The sequence below is a fragment of the Eucyclogobius newberryi genome, unplaced genomic scaffold, assembly GCF_026437365.1.
Source record: "Eucyclogobius newberryi isolate DKJ021-1_F unplaced genomic scaffold, fEucNew1.0.hap1 SCAF_13, whole genome shotgun sequence".
Classification (NCBI taxonomy): Eukaryota; Metazoa; Chordata; class Actinopteri; order Gobiiformes; family Gobiidae; genus Eucyclogobius; species Eucyclogobius newberryi.
The window spans coordinates 27,302,466-27,323,760 of NW_027315757.1; the positions used below are offsets into that span (position 1 = coordinate 27,302,466).

Below are 21,295 nucleotides of genomic sequence, written 5' to 3' on the forward strand. Positions count from 1 at the left end.
GTAATGATTCAAATATATACATGAAAAACGCAAAAAAAAAGTTGGTTTTAAGACAAGACTTAATGCACTCCACTGTGAGAGCTGTTTGAAGGAGAGATGTCTTTAAATGTATCTATAACCTACTTTCTTCTTATTGGCTTAATGTTATGCCTACGAGGTTATGGGTTATATTGCTGATTAGGGCATACCACTTTTCAATGGGATTTCCTGGTTAAATACTGGATTATTACAGTTTTCAGTCAACATTTCGGCAAAAATGACCAAACTGGCCACTCAGAGAGCAAACACACAATCCTACAACCCAAATAAAACATACAAAACACTTTTTGTAGTACATAGATTGCGATTGTAACTCTTTTTTATGTACTGCAGTTTGTCCATCTAACGTTCACATATTGTCTCCACAGGGTCTCTTGGTGGCCATTTTGTACTGCTTTGTTAACAAAGAGGTAAGTGCATTTTTTTTTTTTAAATCTTAATTTGCAGGTAAAGCCTGAGACACAAACACACGCTTCTCTCTCTCCTACAATCAAAAATGGGCACAATTTATCATGCTTTTTCCTGCTGTGACAAAGATGGAGCACCCATAAAGAGAGTTGGGAAATGAATGTTTGCTATTGAAAATGAAAATGGAAAAAGTTTTTGTGTTGATGATTTTTTGCTCTTGCTCATATATTTTATACAGTTCTCCATTACGTCGCTGCATGTCAGAATACATTTGGCATGTTGTTTGTTCAGCCCACTCACCTGCCAGCTATAATATTAAGACAGCTTCTCCATTAGCATGTGATTATTATGCAGTCTGATCAGCCTTGGGTCTTTTAGCAAAACTCCAAAAGGACTTTGCATGCTACTGTGGGTCTGGCTCCCTTTCACTCTTAATGTCCAAACACACGTAACCGGGATTAAATCAGACAGTGACTTTACCTATCTGGAAAGAATAATATTACTCTAGCTGGTTGTCTGTCTGCAAGTGTCAAAATGAGCGTAAGGAAACTGAATCACTGACAAAATATGCAGAAAATACTACTGCTCGGCAACACATACAATTTTTATTTGGTCTTCTGCAAAAAGGTTATTTTGTGTTTGCGTAGTCAACCTTGCATGTTTTGATGTGCAGTTTGATTTGTCTGAGATATGTAGTCGTATTTGTATTTTTTTTTTGTTAATCTGTGACTTTTGTAGTTAACTGCTTAAATCCTTAACGTGTGAAAATGTTATATTTTAATTCAAGCAAAAAAAAGAATAGAGCCATTAAATTATCAATATTAAAACATGTGAACTGCTTAAAATATAGATAAACAAATTATTTTACACATTCACAAAACTGATTAACACACTGGTTTCACACTTACAGATAGTTGCACGTACACAAACTTACAACTTTAGTGGAAATATAACAAAAATAGCACTAGAACACTATTATTATTTACAGTATTTACAGTGCAGTGCGTTTAGGCCCTAAAGTATAATAACATGAACTTATGCAGGGTTTTTTTTTCTTATTGTTTATGATTCACTTTTTGAGCTACTTAATTACAGTCTAAACATTCATAGAATTGCTGAAATTGACTTTTTCTTTTGCAGCCTGGCCAAGTAAACAATCACAGTTTGCCTTGTTCACTTTCAGGTTCAGTCGGAGATCCTGAAAAAATGGAAGCGCTGGAAACTGGGCAGGAACATCGAGGAAGAGTACCGCCACACGTACAGCAACGTGCCCAACACCAAGACCGGCAGCCTGTTGCAGCACGTGGCCCCTCTGCCCGAGACCACCACCTCCCTGTGCAGCCCGGAGGAGCGGCACACGCTGGTGTCGAAATCGCACAACGGCCTGGACAAGAGCAAAGACCCGTGCGTGTACCCCTTACAAGAACGCGCCGCCGACGGGGGCAGCTGCGAGGACTGAAAGGGGCGCGAGTGGATTTGGCCCGACTGCCCCGTGAAGAGGTGAGAAGTGCACATCGAAAGACACTTTGCTCTGAATACAAGAATAGAAAAGACAGCCACACGGGGAGGAATTGGCTGTTCGTTTTGTCAATAAGGACACAGACCGCCGCATGCTGAACAACGCCGTACAAGATATCAAAACAGATGAGCCATTTTTATTTTACCATAGGAATCCTCAAACTGCGACATAAGACTTCTCAGACGTGTGAGCAGTATTGTGGTACCAGAGGCAAGCGCGACTGCATTCAACCAAACAAAAGACCTTAAGGACAGTAGAGAATTGTATTTTTTATTTTATTTTTTGGCTTTGCTTGATCTGTAAATGGTAAATGTGTTTATCGGAAATATAGAAAAAATAAGTTATGTATGTTATGTGTACCTCATGAAGGTGAACCGTGTTGCTCAAGCAGTCCAATGGGAAATTGGCAGCTGCTCTCCCTAAGTCATTCCTGGCATGACATAAAAAGAGGTCATGGGATGTTATGGGATCAAAGATGCGTAAGCTACAATAATCATGGCTTTACTTAGTTACTTGATGTACAATAGGTAGTTTATATGCGAACGTCTCATTCAAATGCGAACAGAAACAGCATCTTTTGGCAGCAATGTGTTCTTTTTTCCCCCCTTTTCATGCTAATGTGCCATAAGCTCTGGTGAAGTGTATGCAGCTCAGCCTCAAAATCCAGCTAGATGCACTAGATTCAAGATTAAAAATAATCTTCAGATCAACCTGGCCTGTAAAAGCGTACATGCATTAAGGATGAGGGCCACGCTGACTGGGATGCAACATGTCACCTATGACACCAGCGTGTTTAAATATAGGCTGCTGGTTGAATCGGTGCGTTTAATTCGTGAATCATTCAGCTACGATTTGTGCAAGACGTCACTTTGATATCACCGACAGAAAAACTAATGCACGCTCCCGGTTGAACAAAGAACAAAAAAATAAAACTGGTTCGAGCAATTGCATTTAAAAAGCAGTGGTACTTTTGCGAAGTGCTAAAAAAAAAAAGTTTTTTTTGGCCAAACTTAACTTGACTTTGTATAACTTTGCACAATGTTTAATTTATAGTGGTGTTGCCAATGTGTTCGTTGAGCTGAGTTTATTTGATTGATGTGTATTGAAGACACGCAGGTCTGTATCTGCGAATGGCAAGTTTTGGTCTGCATTTTCAAGTTAAATAAACTGCAAAGGTGAGATGCAGCTTTGCCACTAGAGTGATGCTTAGCTATTGCTGTTTATGTGCAGTCACATTTAGAACATTCCCAAAAGACATGCCATTGCTCATATTTTACGTGGAAACTTATTTTTGTGTCGAGACAGGACGCTTAGAGCTAAATTTACAACATATAACGCCATGCATAGAATAGCTTTGCATAATAACAAGGTGCTGGTAATGCAAAAATAATATGTTTTTTTTGTGTAATATGGTGATCTGAAGACGCACTGAGGCTGCTGCTGCTGCTGCTGCTCAAAAGGTAAACGCTGTGTTTGTCCAGAGCGATATACTACTTTATATGGGTATAGTATATATTTGTAATTCTGTTTTAAAATAAAACATGTCTTTCAAGCTGTGACCGTGTGTGTACTGAAGCCAGCAGCTCGGGTCACTCCCCATTGTGGACCAAAGTGGTTCTGTCTGAATGTATTCACTAAAAGGCCCAGGCGGTGCATATTTTTCTTGTTAAAAAAGTGTGCAGTATGTATTTGTTGTAAAAAAAAAAAAAAATTCTTAACAAATGTCATTTTAATATTGTGTCTGCTTAAAAATGTCCAAATGCTGAAAGAAAAAAATAAATTATGTCAATGTATCTGAATGTGGCGTCTCTTACATTTTGTCATGTTGTTTACAGCAGCGGAGCACAGAAAGTTCAAGAGGTCGTATATCATTTCAGGCCACAATCTCCATAGTTCATCGCACCGTTTGTCTTGTGTGAGCACGAGATACTCAGGCGGAACTCAGATCAATGAAAGCATTTTTGTAACGTTTTTCGAAAGGGCATCGGCAGGAGAGGAGTTTTTTTGATGTTCAGGTCTTAAAACATCATTGCAATCCTTTTTAGCGTGAATTTAGAAGGCCACGCAAAGCTTTCAACAGTCAAACTAACACGTTTTAAAAAGTGATTTGCTTTAAAGTCTACAAAAAACAAAACATGAATGACCTTTCCACATTGTACCACTTGATAAATAGATTTTCCCTGTTACATATAGGGGAAAATAAACAAATGTGCAGAGCAGGTTTATTCTTGCCAGAAATAATTTAACAACTTTAAGGTTCAAGATGAAGGAATGCGCTCAAACAGCTTCTTAGTGCTCCAAACAGCTTCTTAGTGCTCTTCATAATGCATAAGGTGGATCAGGGGAAAAGTCAAAATAATGTTGTCGGTTCAGGTGAAGTCAGAAAATAAATGAAGAGATTAATTTTTTACAGCTTGACAAATCCCTCCAAGCTGTGCATAGATGACATGTCAGCAAAGGTCACGCAACCCGGAGAAGACGTGTCATTTCCTGTTGTCATGCTAATGTTCTGTTCTGGAGTTCACATCTTGATTTTTGCAGTTCAGTTTGAGTGAAGTAAACTGAAATCCATTTAAAAAGTCCATATCACAAAGTCCCAGACATGATTAAAACAACATTGAGTAACTTTCTGGAGGTGGCACGTCCCGGATATAGAGATCATATTTGGGATCGTTCGTCATGGAGTTAGGTAAGTTATGTTTCATGCCATGCTGTGAACTAGAATAACCAAAGGAGCAGCATTTCCATTGAGACAAGCAGGTTTGTGGAGATGCAAGCGCACTTACAGCTATTTATCTAATGGTTTTTCAAATATTAAACACAAAACAGCAAAAACAATCAAGAAAAAACCAGAGAGAACAAAATAGGTCAATATAATAATACAAATTAAGGAAAGGGGAGGCATCCAAAGAAAAGAAAGTTAAGGCACCATTTCCGTGTAATGAAAACATCCAAAATGAAAAAAAAGGGTTTATTCCAGTTTATTTTTTAGCTAAAAGGCTTTTAAATGTTGAAAGTGTGGGGTGATTTAAATAAACAGTTCATACGTGGGAAAGTAGGAAAGAACAACTATTGAACAACACTGACATCTTGAGATTGCGTTAAGTGATATTCAATTATGCCTTTAATAGTAATAGAGTGTTATTTCACTATATATACAGGAGAGTCACTGTTTTTGAAAGAAATATCCAAATTTATGATCCACAAATGTTGAACCTTATCATTATTTGTTTGGGATTGGCTCCAAAAACGTGCCATCTTAATCTTATGTCTTCAAATGCTGTTCAAATATGTTAACTGATGTCCGTGAACCTCTATTACCCAGAAGACTTCTTACGCCAGCCTCACGCCTCTGGACCCGCCCTCCCTCTCCTCGTATGCTTTTCTTTTGGCTGAGCAGGTCGTCGAGATGGAGCCCCCACCCTGAGCCTCTCGTCCCAGCCATTGGTCTGCAGTTTGAGATGCCATGGATCACCAGCGTCCATCCCTTAACAATAAATCATTGTCATTCGTGCATCTTTGGCGTGGTCCTTGCTAATGAAGTCCTTTTAACTGACAACAATCACGTCTTCGGGGTTGAATAATGGCACCAGAAAATATTCAACTTTGTGCCAGTTTTGTTTCATGTGGCTAGGCCCAGTAGTAACAGATTTATTAACCAAAAAACATAATATATCTTTATTTTAACGGTTAAACTAACCTATCTCCAGCTCAGTTTTAAACTACATGGATTCTGAAATGTTATTAATGTCATATGAACACAACCTGTTATGTAATAGAAGGGACTGGTCAGTGAAGGTTATTTACTGCATTTTTGTTTTCAGTCTTTCTTTCTAAATTAAGTTGTAGTTGTCAAAGCCAACACTGCTCATGCTGTTAGATCAGGCTTACACATGCTGTGAGTGAAGGAGTGAAGATGTTGTGCCCACAAAAACAGTATGTGGCTGGGCTTTGACCCAATGACCCTCCAGTTGTTGGACAAATGCTTTAAGGACCATTCTGATTTCATGACTTGGAGATGCTATTTGTTTGCCTGGAATGTTCCGCACTAAGTTATCAAACATACATATTCAATTGCAGGTGCATTTGCAAAGAATAAATACAAATAAATCAATACAAATGTAATAACAATAAGATGTTGTTGTTGTTTTTTTGTATTGAGGGATTTTTTAAGTATGTGACATTCTGGAGGCGTAATCTGCATGATTCTATGGACACAGAACATTTAAATAATAATTCTACTAAACATTCTCCATGACGATAGATACGTTTCATGCCATACTGCGGAATATTAAAGCAAAAAAGAACAACATTTCCACAGAGACAAGCAGCAACCTCCATGCCAAGTACGAGTCAGGTTAGTGGAGATACAAGCCTGCTCACAGTGAGGTTTTCAAGTGCAATAAAACATGCTAAAAACAAACAAACTTTGGCTATTTAAAACGCTAAATACTGGAGCTTTGAATAAAAACCTCCACAGTACTTTTCTCTTCTGGTGGATACAGGGAGACGGGGGCATTGGGTGGTAGGAGTGTGTACCCATCAGTCAAGTTTATTGGGTTCATTAGCCGTGTCTGAGCCGGGCCTTATCACCTCGCCCAGGCAGTGCTGGGTCCCATGGGTGTCCACGTGCAGCAGGGCAGTGTGACTAAATCCAACATGTAACATAGACGCTGAAATTCCATCCAAACCACCACAGCTGTATAATGTGTCAGCGCCGCCCCCCTCCCCACCTCACTCACGCTTGGCTCACAAACAAATTAAATCAACTTAATGTGGAATCAGATTAAAGCCATCAAACGCAGAATAGGCTCAATAAATCCAATCTGGCAGACAGTGTGGTGGCGATGGTGGTCAGAGCGGAAGCACCAGCACTAAATGACTGACAGCGGCGCATCAAAGCAAGAGAAGTGCGATTAATGCAAAGGACAACATGGACACTGTCGCTGACGATCCGTCGTGTCTCGTGCTGATCTTTACGCAGACTTTCTTGCCACTTATAAAGCTTTGCAAGACTTTTTATCAGTCCATATTTCCGGGAATCTTTGAATGCAAAATATAATCATTCACTCAAATTAACAGTAATAACTTGAAATGGACAATGCACATGGCTAAATGGATCGGTGAATTGCCTTCATCCTGCAATTATTTAAAATACCTTTTCTTACGCTGATATTTTTGCTTCTACTTGGAATTTGAATGACTCAAGTCTAAACCTTTTCTCAAGGCTTGGATGAGCGAACAAAACTTTAACACAAAGGGATTAAGTGGTGAGACCGATGTGACTTTTTTGTGCAATTATCAAACTGAAATAAAAGTGGACGTTGCCATGTTTTAGTTCGTTTGGGCACTTCACCTTTGCCTTCTGCCCAAACCACACTGCTGCCCTGGGATTGCTTTCATCTCTAGTTGGCTCAATTGCGGAAGCAGGATTAGATCCCACGTGAGTTTGTGAAGTCACAGTGTTAGAATTAATTTTGCTGTGCAAGGTAAGGATTCACTGACCATAAGAATTGTTTGAGTAAAACTGTTGCTGCTCATTCAACCCTGTTTTTTATTTAGAAAGCCAATAACAATCTGACAAGCTTTAGTCAGGTGACAGGGCACATGGCAAAAAATTATGTACATCTATGAATGAAACATCGAACTGCCAATCTCGTATCGGTGGGCAAGTATATTTGTTCAAGTGAAACAATAGACGCTCCCTTTCTTCTTCTGGATATCAAATATAAAAAAAGTCAATTCAGCCTTTTTTTGTTTGTTATGAAATTATTTTGTCTGTGTTTGTCTACAACTTTGCCAAAGTCAGGAGCAAGCGATACATTTGTAAAATGTGCTTGCTGCAGGCCGAGGTCTGCGATAAATTGTTATTTCCATCTTTTGCTTTTGTGTATCAGCCTTAGCCTTACCTTTCCAAATTGCTTTTCATCACATTCAAATCAAACAGGCTCTTGGTAAAATCTGTTGTCTGCGTTACAACTTCTCTGTGCAGAGAATGAAGGATCATGGCCAATGGCAAAGTTCCCAAAGGGTGAAGAAGCCAGGCTCCATGTTGCTTGTGGGTTCTCTGCTGTCAGAGGCCAAGTACGCCAGGCTAATGCATTTCTTCGAAAAGTGGAGATCCAACTGCACATTTTAAGTTTTCACAGAAGCCTCATCTGTCTTCATCAAAATCAGCAGCAGATTTTGAAATGATAGAAAAACATAAGGCGAGTCAGGCTCAGTGGTTTAATAATGCATATCAAATACAGATTTCATTTCAGTTTGCATTTTGTGGACTTATTTTTCGTTTCATATTGATACATTTGCTTTTTGTCTATCAGATGGAGGGGATGCCACCTGCTTGTCTCATGAATTTGTTTGGTCGGGTCAGTGCATGTCCGAACATGCATTATACAAATGTGGTAAACACGCCGGATAGTACGGGCTACTTTCCATTTTACTTTGACATTACATTCGCTCTAACAAACACACAGGTACACCAGAGGCGAGGTGGGTGAAGTGACCAAGGACATGTCAACAGAATTTACTAGTACAACCCTCAAGTTTGTTTCCAATAGAAACCTCCTTTCTACTGCAGTAACTGTGCATAAACCTATGGACATTTTGTGGACATCCTGTCCTCTGAGTAAATGGGATAGATTTTCGTACCCGCAGAAGTCAAAGGCAGCATGTACAGCTTGACATCCGAGTGACCTCCCTAATGAGACTGTACGACCGCACTGTAACCTTTCATTGGTTTGTTATGCTCACAGTCACAGGTGTCGCCTCGAGGGGCAGCTTCCTGTTTCAATCTTCCTTAACCAACCACAACACAGAACACTGTCTTAAGATTCAAAATGGCAATCAGGTCAACCCCCCAAATGTTTCATTGTGTATCTACTGAAAGCGGTGTTATAGTGAAATGTAAGGTTCACATCAAAATTGAGAGTCTGCCCCCTGCTCGTCTCCTGTCTATAGCTTTTTAATCAAGAGATGTATCAATTCAAAGAAAATCATTGTTATCAATTATTTTGTAACATTGCTCAGCCCAAATAGAGATATTATTGCTTTGCATGGAATTCTCCACACTTTGTATATGAATACATGCAAGATAGAAGTTTAGAGCCACAGTGAAGCATTCGAATAGCATCTCCATGGAGACAAGCAGATGACGTTTTGTACCCCTGCACCAGAAAAGTTACATAGTGCACCTTTAAATGATGTTTGTTACTTGAATGTTGCAAAAAAACAACACAATCTTGCAGTGCAGCATGATAGTGGTCCATGAAGGCTGCATGCTGCTGCATTCAAGATCAATTCCAGGCAATTTGCATGTTCTCTCATACTTTTCACCCCAGTTTTGAGTTTAAATATAATCCGTCCAAAACCAATGGGCCAAAATGAAAAATAAATACCAATTTGCCAATGAGACAAAGCTGTTTTCACCAGCAGTCCCTTTTACACAAAGCTAAGAAAAGACCCTTTTCAAATTAAAATGGTATTTATAAGATAATTGGCCATTTTGCAAATGCGCTTGATTGAAAGGGAACTCTTGGATATACTTAAATGCGCTGTAATCATTTAAACATGTAAACAGAAATGCCAGCCATAAGTAAAGACATAAACATAAGGGAAATGAGATCACAATAACTGCAAATTGAGACTTGATAAATACCTGTGGGACTAATGTTTACAATAATTAACTACTTATTGTATTTCTAGGCTAAACAAGAGCTGTTGTTAACTATTACCTTTTAGATGCATTTATAGAAGGTGGTTTCAGGTGAAACAGGCCATCTGTCTGCACTGAATAAGAATCAGCTCATTAACGCAAGTGAGTCCAAATCCCTCGACACTAGAAGAGCTTCAACAGCGATTTGACTGATTAAAATGTCTGTCTGTGTAGCACAATATTAAAGGTATACAATGTATCATTTCTGGAGGAGGGTTTGTCACCTGCTTGACTCTAAGGAGAGGTAATTGCATTGCCTGGAATGTTCCATAGTATGGCATTTACTTTTTTCAATTATACAGGTCTTTTTATTGCTGAAAAGAATATATACTGAAAGATAAGGCAACTCTACACAGATCTGTAACTTGGCCTGGTCGAGTGATTGTTTAATGCCATACTGTGTAACATTCTAGGCAAACCATTATTATCTCCATTGACAATGGCGGGCCCTCCACCAGAAAAGTTAGTAAGTTAGTTAGAAAAGGTTTACAGCATGGAAAATAAGCACACAAACAATAAGGCTAAAGAAGAGTTCATGTCAACTCAAATGGAACTGGAACCTTTAATTCTACTTGTCTCCAAAAAGACAGAATTGACTTTGGTCTGGATCCACAAATTCATCTCAATGTTGTTTTGCTTTTGTATTGGAGAAATGAGACAATGAGCTGAATAACATCATGGACTCAAATGACCCTTGCTTTTTTATGTGCTGCACAGCTATAAAACACATTTTCCAATGTGCTTTCAGTTGGTATTAAATACATGAGGTCACATGGTTAGCTGACAAGATGATCAGCAGATCGGGGGAATAGAATAGGATCTAGCAGCAACACTACAACTAAATGTAAGCAGCAAAACATGATTTGTGATTCATTTTGAAGTTGGCTTCATTTTATATCCACTAAAAAGTTTGCACAGATGGCCCTGCAGTGAATTTATGCAGCTTTTGTTTACACATGGGATGAACCGGATGCAACACATCTCAATGCTAATGATATGAACTCTGCTCATTAAAGTGAGTTTCATGCGTGTTTAAGAAATTACCCTTGGTAATCAATTACTAATACTAACACTGAATTAAAATGTTTGCAAATCAAATTACACCATAAAACAAAACCTTTGAGATTACAGACTGGGATTATTGTACTTTTTTATAAAAAGGTAAATTGCTAAATTAAAACATGGATCATAGTTGTTGATGTGTTAAGCCCTAATAAAACTCGTCGACTTCCAAATGATAATAGAGCGCACCAATCCCCCACCTTTGAATGCACATCCATCCTAACTCCACACTTTATTTACTTGCTTGCAGTCTTTGCAACTCGTGTAGACTTCCAGCGAGTTGTTGTATACGACTTTTCGGCTTCATCAATCTTCAGTTGGCCACGGTCTGCTAAGTCGGCCACAGAGCGAGCAATGCATTTCCGTGAGAGCTCCTCGTTTGTCTCCTAACTGCGAGTCATTAAAGGGTACTGTACATCACACGGACGCCGCCCCAGCCCCACATCCCGGGACACACAACAGTGATAACAGTCAGTGTGGTTCAGTGACAGAGCGGGGGCTTTTTGGTTGGAGATGTTACATTCTTATTGTTGTTATTATTCATCATGGACTGGCATTGAGCTACATTTGTCTTGCTGTCAGTTTTGATGGATACTGAAGCTGTTTGCCCTTAGTTCAAATGTGTCCTGTGTGAATACAAATCGAAAGTTGAGTTTTGGGTTTAGTGTGTGAGTCAAAACCCTGGAGCAAGCGAGAGGTATTTCATGTATGGTGTTGATCTTCTTCTGTTCTGTCATTTCTAATCGTAAAATGATCAGCTTTTTGATTGAGAGGTCCTCAGCCGGTCTGTGTGGTTTGGAGTTCAAACTTTGGTCATTTCTATGTAGGTTGAAGTGTCAATTGTTTAAATTTTCACAAACTTTATATGGAATGACATTGCATTTGATTTGAATAGGTTTAAATCACAATTGATAAATGAGGAAATGTGTTTTCTTTTTATCGTCATATTGCCCAACCCTATTGTTCTCTATAGTTGTTTTTAAATTGTTCTTTGAGTTCATTTCACATTTCAAACTAAATGTATTCAAATCAAAACATATACGGTAACTTTAGTACTTGAGTGACCTAGAGTAAGCACATAGTAGATATTTGATAATGGTGCTTCAAGAAAAAAGGTCAACACACTGCAGTTTGTTCATCCAAGGTTTTCAGACTGACAAAACATCAGGACCGTTGCCATAGTAATTAACAATTTAAAACGAAACATCCTATCTTTTGAATGTTGTGTCTTCAAAATACTGCCTTTAACAGGAAGCTGAAACCGACAGTTTGTCCTCAGTCATTTTGGGTCACTTCTGACTTATCTTAGTATTTATTTTTGGGTTCAGATAGATGAGAAATGTGGGGACAGTAGAGGGACATTTTGAAGAAAAATAATACCAGGAATGGAAACACATTCCCGGTATTGATAAAACTCCACAAAAGATGATAAAACTCCACAAAATGAATGCAGTTAATACTTTTCTAACTAAAGATTTACTTAAAATGAAAGCACTTGGAATCAGTTAGCAACACGAACATCTCCATTTCTACTTGTTATTGTCTTGTTTCTTTCCATTAAACGATACGATGCAGCTGAAACCTCCTCCACACATCTTCAACCAGTTATTTTAAGCAAAATTCAGAAATTGTTGTTTTTTTGTTCTTGTTTTTTTCAATGAATCAATATTCTATTTAGACAACAAATACAGTACAGCCTGTAATCGCTGGTTGTAAATCAAGTTTCCAATAAGATAAGTTCCTGTGAGGGAAGAACAAGTCCCGGCTGTGACAGAGACCTCATTACTTTACCAAGAGGGGGCCATGGGAACCGGGGCCACTGTGATGGAAACATTGTGATACGATACAGTGTGGGCCACTTGATTTCCAACCCAAGCATAAAGCTATTTCTGAAGAGCTATTTCTACTGTCATATGCTCTGGCTTATATCTCTGAACTTCATCCCTGTATGGAAGTATCTATCCTTAACGTTATGCCCGGAGGTTAAGTGTTTCCTATCTGCACTGTAATGGGAAGGTGTCGGAGCGAGTGCGTCCAACACTTTTTGCTCCGCGCATAAACAGACGCACTGTTGTCATTATCACCGTTGTTGTCGCCCCAAGAGCTCTGTTTTGCTTCGCACATTTTATTCCGCTGCAACAATGCCAGGCAGCTTTATATGCAATTTAAACATCGACGACGTGAAGCAGCCTCCAGCTAACATGCGGAGGTAAAAATCATCCACTTCTGCGTGGCGACAACTGTGAAATTAGCTTTTCATACAGACAACATATCCCACAGGCACCTATCGCTCTCTGGTACAAATATGCAGCAGTTAAAAAGGAGCGGATGTGGCGTCGTCTTTGCTAGTTTAACAAATTAGGTCAATTAGACTGCAGTGAATGTGATGGGTTGGTCCCATTACGGTTTGATTGGGTGTGACTCTAAGTACTCTCCTGAAGATCTTCTGAGACTCGTCCTGTTAAGTATCTCAATGAGCCTAAATGTGCCGTTAGAGCATTCCAGTCTGATTAAGAGTTAATCAACATATAAAGAGCCTCTGCACACCGCCACCACCACAAACGCCGCCACCACAACCGCCGCCACCACCACCACCACCATCACCACAACAACAGACAGACAAACAAACAAACAAGCAAAAGGTAATTGCTGCTTGCATCCAGGTTCTCAGATGGCTTAATATTCAAATTCACGTTTTATGGCTTTGAGGAAAATAAAATTTGAGGCTCCTATAGTTTCAAGTCTTATTTGCTGTATACTATGTTGCACATTATGGCATCAAACGTATGTATCTGGCAATTATGATTACAGGGGGTTTAGTTAGCTGTTCCTCAACTGCCTGGAGAAACAGTCTCTACTCCATTTGGACAGTTCCTCATCTGCCTCGAAGAACTGGTTCTCCTCCTGAGTGGCTCCAGCTCCACTGTCTACCTCGCGTCCGTCTGAGGGAGCCAGATCTCTCCTTCACTGTGGAACTCCTCCACGTTTATACTTTTTCCCAAAGAGGTTTTGTAGTTTTTCCTGGCCGAGAAGGAGGGTCTAAGGACACAGGATGCGGGGACATTGCCAAGTCCCTATGAACATTGTTTCCATTTGTCGCCCCTCGAGGCAACTGCTGTTGTGATTTTGGGCGTTACAAAAATAAATTGAATTAATTCCATACTGTGGGACATTTATTCAAACTGCTGGACTCTGGGCTGTAAAACCCTCTTTGTAAAGTCACTGTGCAATTGTCAGGTCACTTGTAAAACTGTACAGGAAGTAACATGTAAGGGTACAATTATTACTTTTTTTTAAAGTCTTTACAAGGGATTTAGCTATTAAAAATATATATATTTTATGAATTTATTCAAGCTTTTTTAAAACTTAAATGTTTCTGCTGGTCGGTTGCACGTCTGACAAAATCAATTTCACCTTGAGGATGAATAAAAGTAACTCTGGAGAATAGCCTCTGGAGAGAAGCAGAAAAAGTGCATAAGTCTAAATGCAATCAAAATCTAAAAGTGTCTGACAATGTATAAGCTGCGTGTAGCTTCCCAGATGTCTTACCTTATTCAAACAGCCGCTTCCTCAGACTGCGGTTTCTGAGACTCAGCGGCTGACGTCCGTAGTACTTCATACTTTTGAGTTTTCTGGTGACTGCAGCGAGTGGTAATATTTGGATGGACAGTCGCTGAGTAGTTCACACTTTACCTTTTGCCAATTGAGTGGAATCAATTGTGAAGTTAGTGCAAGGTGGAAAAGAGGTGCAGGGACGATGTAGAGCAGCTGATCAAACATGTAAGTGCCACTCAACAGCTGCATGGGTTAAGTCTTAAGAGGAGCAGAGTGAAAAGCCTTCAAAATCTATCATCGGGTTTTGTAAAGTATTGTCAATTCCAGGTCTACTTGTTTCCTTCAAGAAAGAATTACTAAAATATCAAACCAGAAAACTATTTTTTGTTAAAAAAAAGATACTAATCAATTCTAAAACTAGATCAATCAAACTCATCATTGCACTTTAGCATTATTTCTGAGCAACTGTGAATTTTCAGTCTAAACTCAGACCAAGTCTATCTTTATTTATCAGAGAATTCTTGATTTTATGCTTGCCTTGTTTGAATTATTTTGCTATTATTCATTGATGTATGTTGCACATTAACGCCGAAGCAAGATCCTGGTTTGTGAATTTTGCTCATTGACAATTTGAACATGTATCAAAACAAATATATATATATATATATATATATATATATATATATATATATATATATATACATCACAAATAGGACAAACTGTGTGACCTGAACAGTTTTAGAATGATCTTGAGCTTGATCAGAACTAGTACATGACCACATGGTAACATCAAGAAATACTTTGGGTTGGAAACTAAGTCAGAAACGGTATTGAGTATCAAGACCATTCTTTAGCATCAAAATTGTTTACAAGTGTCTTGATATCAGAACTTAGACACAGGTAAAAAACAACAACTTTCTATTGAAAAAAACAAAACAAATCAAAATCAGTATTTTTCCATAGAATCTAAATCAAGTTTGAATGTTTTTTAACTACTTTATTAAGAATACAGCCAGCATTTCTTAGAGTTCAGCAGTACTTTGGCTCCATCTGAAAAAGATTTCTTTCTACACACTGGCTAGTGGCCTTGGTTGAATATTAAGTACTATACACCATTGAAAAGACCACCTTGACAGTCACTTAGAGGAGAGTATATAGCAATTCACTACTATGACGTAGATTGAAAATGTGGAAAGATGTTGCACTCTGGGCCAATGTTTACACACACACTTCACGTCCTGATGGAAAAGTGATTGACAGCCTGTGATCGAGTCTGCAGTAAATATAATTGAGAAAGCTGCTGGTCATGATAACTTCACAGACTGCTCCTTTGGTGAAAAAAGCACGTGGAAAACACAAGCGGATGTGTTTCATATTCTGGTCCAACGCTCCGTGCGCCCGAGCATCACGCTGCACGGCCACTGTTGAGTCACTTCGAATTAGAGCAATTTGTAACAGAGCCTCTCCAAATTTAGACGCAGTTACATCAGCGGTGAGGACAGAGATGCCCCAGGCCACAGGGCAATCCCCGTTCACCATGTCACACAAGCAGAAGTAATGAGCCTCTATAAACATAAGAACTATGAATAGTCTTTGACAACGAAATGTGGAACAGTACTTTCTTTCCACACTATAGCGAAAAAGGGATTTCAAAAAAGAAAAACAATAACCTGATTCTATTTGATACAAAAGCTAGCTGTGAATCTAAATACTCATTTGAACAACACTGAGGAAATCACATGAATTGGACAGAAAAGTGCGTTTCCTGAATGGTATTATAAAGGTTTTGATCAAACAGAACTAAATAGATATATAATTATGGTGGTATCAAAAATTATATCAAGTATCAAGTGGCTAAAGGGTCTGAGGTTTGCTCTAACAGTGCACTAAACATACTCAAAGCTTAAAATGGATTAATTCATTGTCTGTCCTTAACTGAGGTCACAGACAGGAGGCATGCCCAGGACAATTACCAAAGACATTCAACCAATCACCTCACGTTCACCTCCTCAAACGGCAATTTACGAAAGAGGAAGATGGATAACCATATTTAAAGAGTTGACAACTCATGAATTCTAATGTTGTCATTTGTATTGAATGTGTGCAGTGCAAGTGTTCCAGGTTGTTTCTTGTCCTGATAATAAGAGTTACTACAGATTTTTTTTTTTTGCCTTTAATATGGACTGCCCCTTTTAAATAAATATCTAATCTTTAAAAAAATGTGTAGGCAATATGCAAAATAATATAATAAAAAACAGATTACATTGATTTCATCCCAATTGATATCTTTTAATCTGCTCTTAAGGAGAACTAAAGCCGTCTGCAGTGCTTGGTTGAATCCAAACATGATCAAACATGAAAGAGCCTGACGATTAAGAGAGAAGTGTCTGGGTTTGAGCATTAAACAGAAAAACATTGACTCATGATGTGACAATCTGGATTAAAATAGCATATCGTCACAGGATCAGATCACTGTTGGATTTTATTAATTGCCGCATTGCCCAAGCAAAAACATGACTTATCTCGTTTATCAAGAACTAAACTATATTACTTTAAGACTGCAAAACAATAACACAAAATGTATTAGGGCTATGTATTAAGGCTATTAACACACAGCATCTACAATTCAAAAAGCACAGTTACACAGATGTAAATATGAGTCACTAACTATTTAATTTTACTTGGACCAACTGTTCAAATATCACAAACCACTAACCACTCACAACTTTCAATAAAGTAACGTTAAATTATGACAATGCCCGTTAAAAACAACAGAACAGAAACCCAACAACCTCAACTATATTTTATTAGGCAACATTTATAATTAATCATTTTCAGGAAATATCTTTATGCATCTGAACCATTTTCACACTATGTTCAATTCTAATGTTGTGTTGGTCACTTTGGTCCCACTTTGGTCCCAGCTTCACTCCCCATGAGAAGATTGGTCTCAGTCGCTATCACCACTACCAGAAACTGTAAAGACTTTAGAGGCTAATGCAAAGATAAAACACATTTTTCACTTAGTTCAACAGCACACAGACAATAAAGAATTCATGTTTGTGCCGGCTGAACTAATTAGCATTTTGACTGAAGTTTAAACAAGAGCCAGTTTAAACAAGAGGAGTGCAGTGAATGACAATGAAGGCTGGATAATTATTAAGGCAGATCCCGTTTTCTTTGGAAAAATCATTATTTGTGCTTCATTGAAGAATATTATGCTTTTTTTCAGGTACTTGAGAACAGTGTATTGTCCAAGACAATACAAGTCCCAAAGGGGACAGTGAAGCCTATTGGATTGTTGAACTATGCCATAAGTAAATCTTAATTGTTGTTCTGTTCACAACAAAAGAGCAGTGGGTGGAGATAGGGGGTAGGTGAAAACAGACATTTGAGCACTGAGCACTGAAGCCTGAAATGCAGACATAAGGATTACTCAAGCATGTGTGAATAATCAAAATATTAAACGAATGATGAGTGAGAACTGTTATAATGGTTGAAAGCTCATCAAAGTTGATTTAGCTCAATATGTCCCCTTTAATGTGGTTGGTTCGCAAACATATAAACGTTTGATTAGTTGATGAAGATGGCATTAGATACGATAATCCCCAATGCTTTAAATGTGCTTTGGACAAGAGATAGACCAGTTCAAAAAGCAAAATAGCCTTAAATGGTTAATTTATCACAGATTTTAATTAAAACAGTATCTCTCTTTTCAATAGACATACTTATCAAAAATCAGATTCAGCTCATATAAAGAAAACTGAAATAAAACTGCATGGCAACATCCTGAACAAGTCCTGGTTCACACTGAGAGATGATTTTGAAATTCGACTGCCGTACCAACAACACGACACCATCACACATCATGTTGTTTATGTTGGAGCTGCTGTCTCAAGGTAATCTCCAGAGCGCGAGCCTCGGCGGGGATCATTAATATAAAGAGGTAGAAGGCTTGTTGCTGCTCTTTGAGAGGGATTGTGATTTTTTTTTTTTTTACATAATAAAAGGAGCACTCTCCTCTGGCTGCACCTGATGCTGATACATTATACTCTACACAATACATACCTCAAGAGTCCTTACCCTCTATCAGGCATGGCCCTTGTTCATTTGCTGATATATTTTGCCAAAGAGTTGGTGCAATGTAAATTACCAGCGGCTGGTGATGTCCTGCACCCAGTGGTAATATGTTGTTTCTGTGATCCACTTGTGCATTTCTAAATGACTGTCATCAGGAGCCCAGCGCGGGAATCACAGCCGCATTCTTTCACCTTTTTTGGCCACATCTGGGAAGCCAAGGCACATCATTAGTTATATTCACACAATTAAAGCAAACAGTAATAAATCAAACCAATTATTACAAAATTGTAACGTATGTTGGCATGGGAGGCCATTTAAACAAGACTCAAATGACCAGTCAGCTGTTAGCTATGTGTCACACGCGGTACACAGTGCACACAGTTCACGGACCCATTGACCCCAGTGCATTTTGGGTAGAAAATGTTCAGTCCCTGGTGAATGACACAAACTGCTTTGATAATGACTCGCATCCGTCACGTTTAGGACGCTTCTATAACAGAGGGCACGGTGTGAACAAAACAATCTCCCCCTAACTCTGTTCTTCCGCTATTTAATAGAACTGCCATATTGGATTTGTAATGACAAGCTTAAAGACGACAGCAAAACAGGCTGTGCTGACCTGCGTTTATGAGCAAACCTTTGAGTTCTAATTCTGGGCATTTATTTCCCTTCATGTGAGACATACCAGTTATATTTGAATCCGCAGTTTTGTTTAAATCATTTCAATTTGGTAAATGTACAAAGCGACGGAAATGAAAGGAAATCGCTTCATAATGCAGTGACAAAACAACAATAGATAATAGATAAAGAACTATCCTGGGGCACATTCATGTAAAACACAGGAAAGTGTTCAAAATAAACAGGTTAAAGCAAAGGAGAACATTGCTGTTTGTTTCAATGTGTTTTTTTTAAACAGCGAAAACATCAACACAATAAAAAGCAGGACAGACGTTCAGACCTTGATGATAAGATTGTCTTATTAAATGTCGTTTTGGTGCTATTCAATTCATGCTCCATTAGTAACAAGGGTGTAATATTATTGCAAGTGAAATGGAAAACAGGGAAATGATCTTAATGGTTAAAAAACTATTGGAGACACTATTAAAAGCACAACTACTTTGCAAGAAGGACAGAAAAAATCCTATAAAGAGAACAGCTATTTAAATTGTATTGTAGGGCTGTGAAATTAATTTTGAATTGTTGTAATTATCAAATCACACAGGATGCATTATTCAAGGAATGCAAAAAACAAAGTATCTAGTCTGTTTATGGAAAAGTTGTGCAGGGGTTTTCAAACTTTTCAGGCTGGGACCCCCAAAATAACCACGAAACCAGCTCGGAACCCCCACAGCAAAAAGAAACAGATGTCTGTGAAAATGTTCAAGTTTCAACCCATTTAGAATTAGGTTTAATTGTATTTATTTTAGTAGTTCATTCTGATCCAAATTCACTAAAACTGACAGTTTTCAATAAAAAAAAAAAATTAAATACAGGGTCATAATATTTCTTACATTACATCTTGAAATCATCTCACGAGCCCCAGCACATGGAACCCCCAGGGGGGTCCCGACCCCCACTTGTGCGACCACAGATAAAGTGGAAACATTAAAAAATGTATTCTGAAATAAAATAGACTTTTCTGTGCTGCCCGATGGTCGAGTGGTTAAGGCTACATGTCCTTCTCTCATCATGTTTCACACTAAGCTGTTCTGTCTAATAAAGCATTTTGGGAAAGGGATTCTTCTTCTTTATTACAATGCCATGTTATAGTTCCACGTTAATGCCTCTGGACATGTAAACACAGAGACATATACTACAGGCCTCATGTGCATAAGTTTGTGTTTTTATTGCTTTGACTGAGTCTGCGTTCACTTCCTGTCCATGCTGCATATCATGTCATAGCCCATTGGCTGCAAACTGCGCATTCTTGACATTTATAACAGATTTCCCAGAGCAAAAACAATCTACTTTTTTCCCGTGTCAGTGCCTTTTGCATTCTAAAGTGACTGTTTCAGGCATGATTACATAACATAACCAGTTTTTTGGGTGACTTTTCCCATAGAAGTGTTGCATAAGACTTGCATAGTTTCTTAATGAGCGTTGATACATTTGCACTTTAAGAGCCTTTCATCATGGAACATTATACATTGTGATTCTTTTTTTAAACATTATTGTTTAATGGAGCCATATTGGGAGCACAAGTATGTTATTTGTACCAGACACCTAGCTTGAATAAAAGGAAAGGGTTAGTCCATGTAAGGCAGGGCACGGCAATATACCAAAAACTGTATCAAAATGTGTTTTTTCTCAGTTTTAGATTAAATTTTATTTTGTCATATTAAAAACAAAGCAGAAGAAATGGCTTTTCAATATACATATCCTCAACTTCAACAACACCGACCGAATCACTTCCATTTAATGGAAAACAATTTATTTTGTTTTTAACATTTATAATGTCAGTCCAATCTTTGACCAAAGGTCCATAAGGTCCATTCACTGAGTCTGAGCTGTCAAACCAAAATTGCCTTCTCAAAATTGCCTTCTCTCTTCTCAAAATTGCCTACATTTAATGTATTTAGTAGAATGACTGTCTGGATTATTAATGCATTTATATAGTCTTGATATTGTTTCCCCTGAAAGTTCTGATTTATAAGCATTAATAAACATTTCAGTCAGAGGATTAGAGTGGTTGCTTTGTTTAATTTCTTCATTGTGATGAGTCCTTGTAACGTTTCTTTCTCCAAACACTGGCTCTTGACTCGATTAAAAAGACCCAAGCAAATCATTCACAATTTGAAACAAATTCATTTCAATCTCAGTTCAAATTTGATTAATTGCACAGATCCAATTAAAATAGATAAAAAACATATGTTGTCCATATGGTCCACATATCTCATATAAGCAAGGGGAGGAGGCGA

General features: G+C 38.3%; 1 protein-coding gene and 1 long non-coding RNA gene across 2 annotated transcripts in view; one reads left to right on the top strand and one right to left on the bottom strand.

Moving 5' to 3' along the window:
• The window catches only part of gcgra (glucagon receptor a), a 45,723-nt gene extending 41,964 nt beyond the window's left edge, over positions 1-3,759 (top strand). The window contains exons 13-14 of the mRNA XM_072443209.1: positions 408-449; positions 1,631-3,759. Coding sequence (XP_072299310.1) covers positions 408-449; positions 1,631-1,906 — 318 coding nt within the window. The 3' untranslated portion in view covers positions 1,907-3,759. The remainder of the gene's footprint in view (positions 1-407; positions 450-1,630) is intronic.
• The window catches only part of LOC140358394 (uncharacterized), a 181,962-nt gene that overhangs the window by 124,289 nt on the left and 36,378 nt on the right, over positions 1-21,295 (bottom strand). The window lies entirely within an intron of this gene.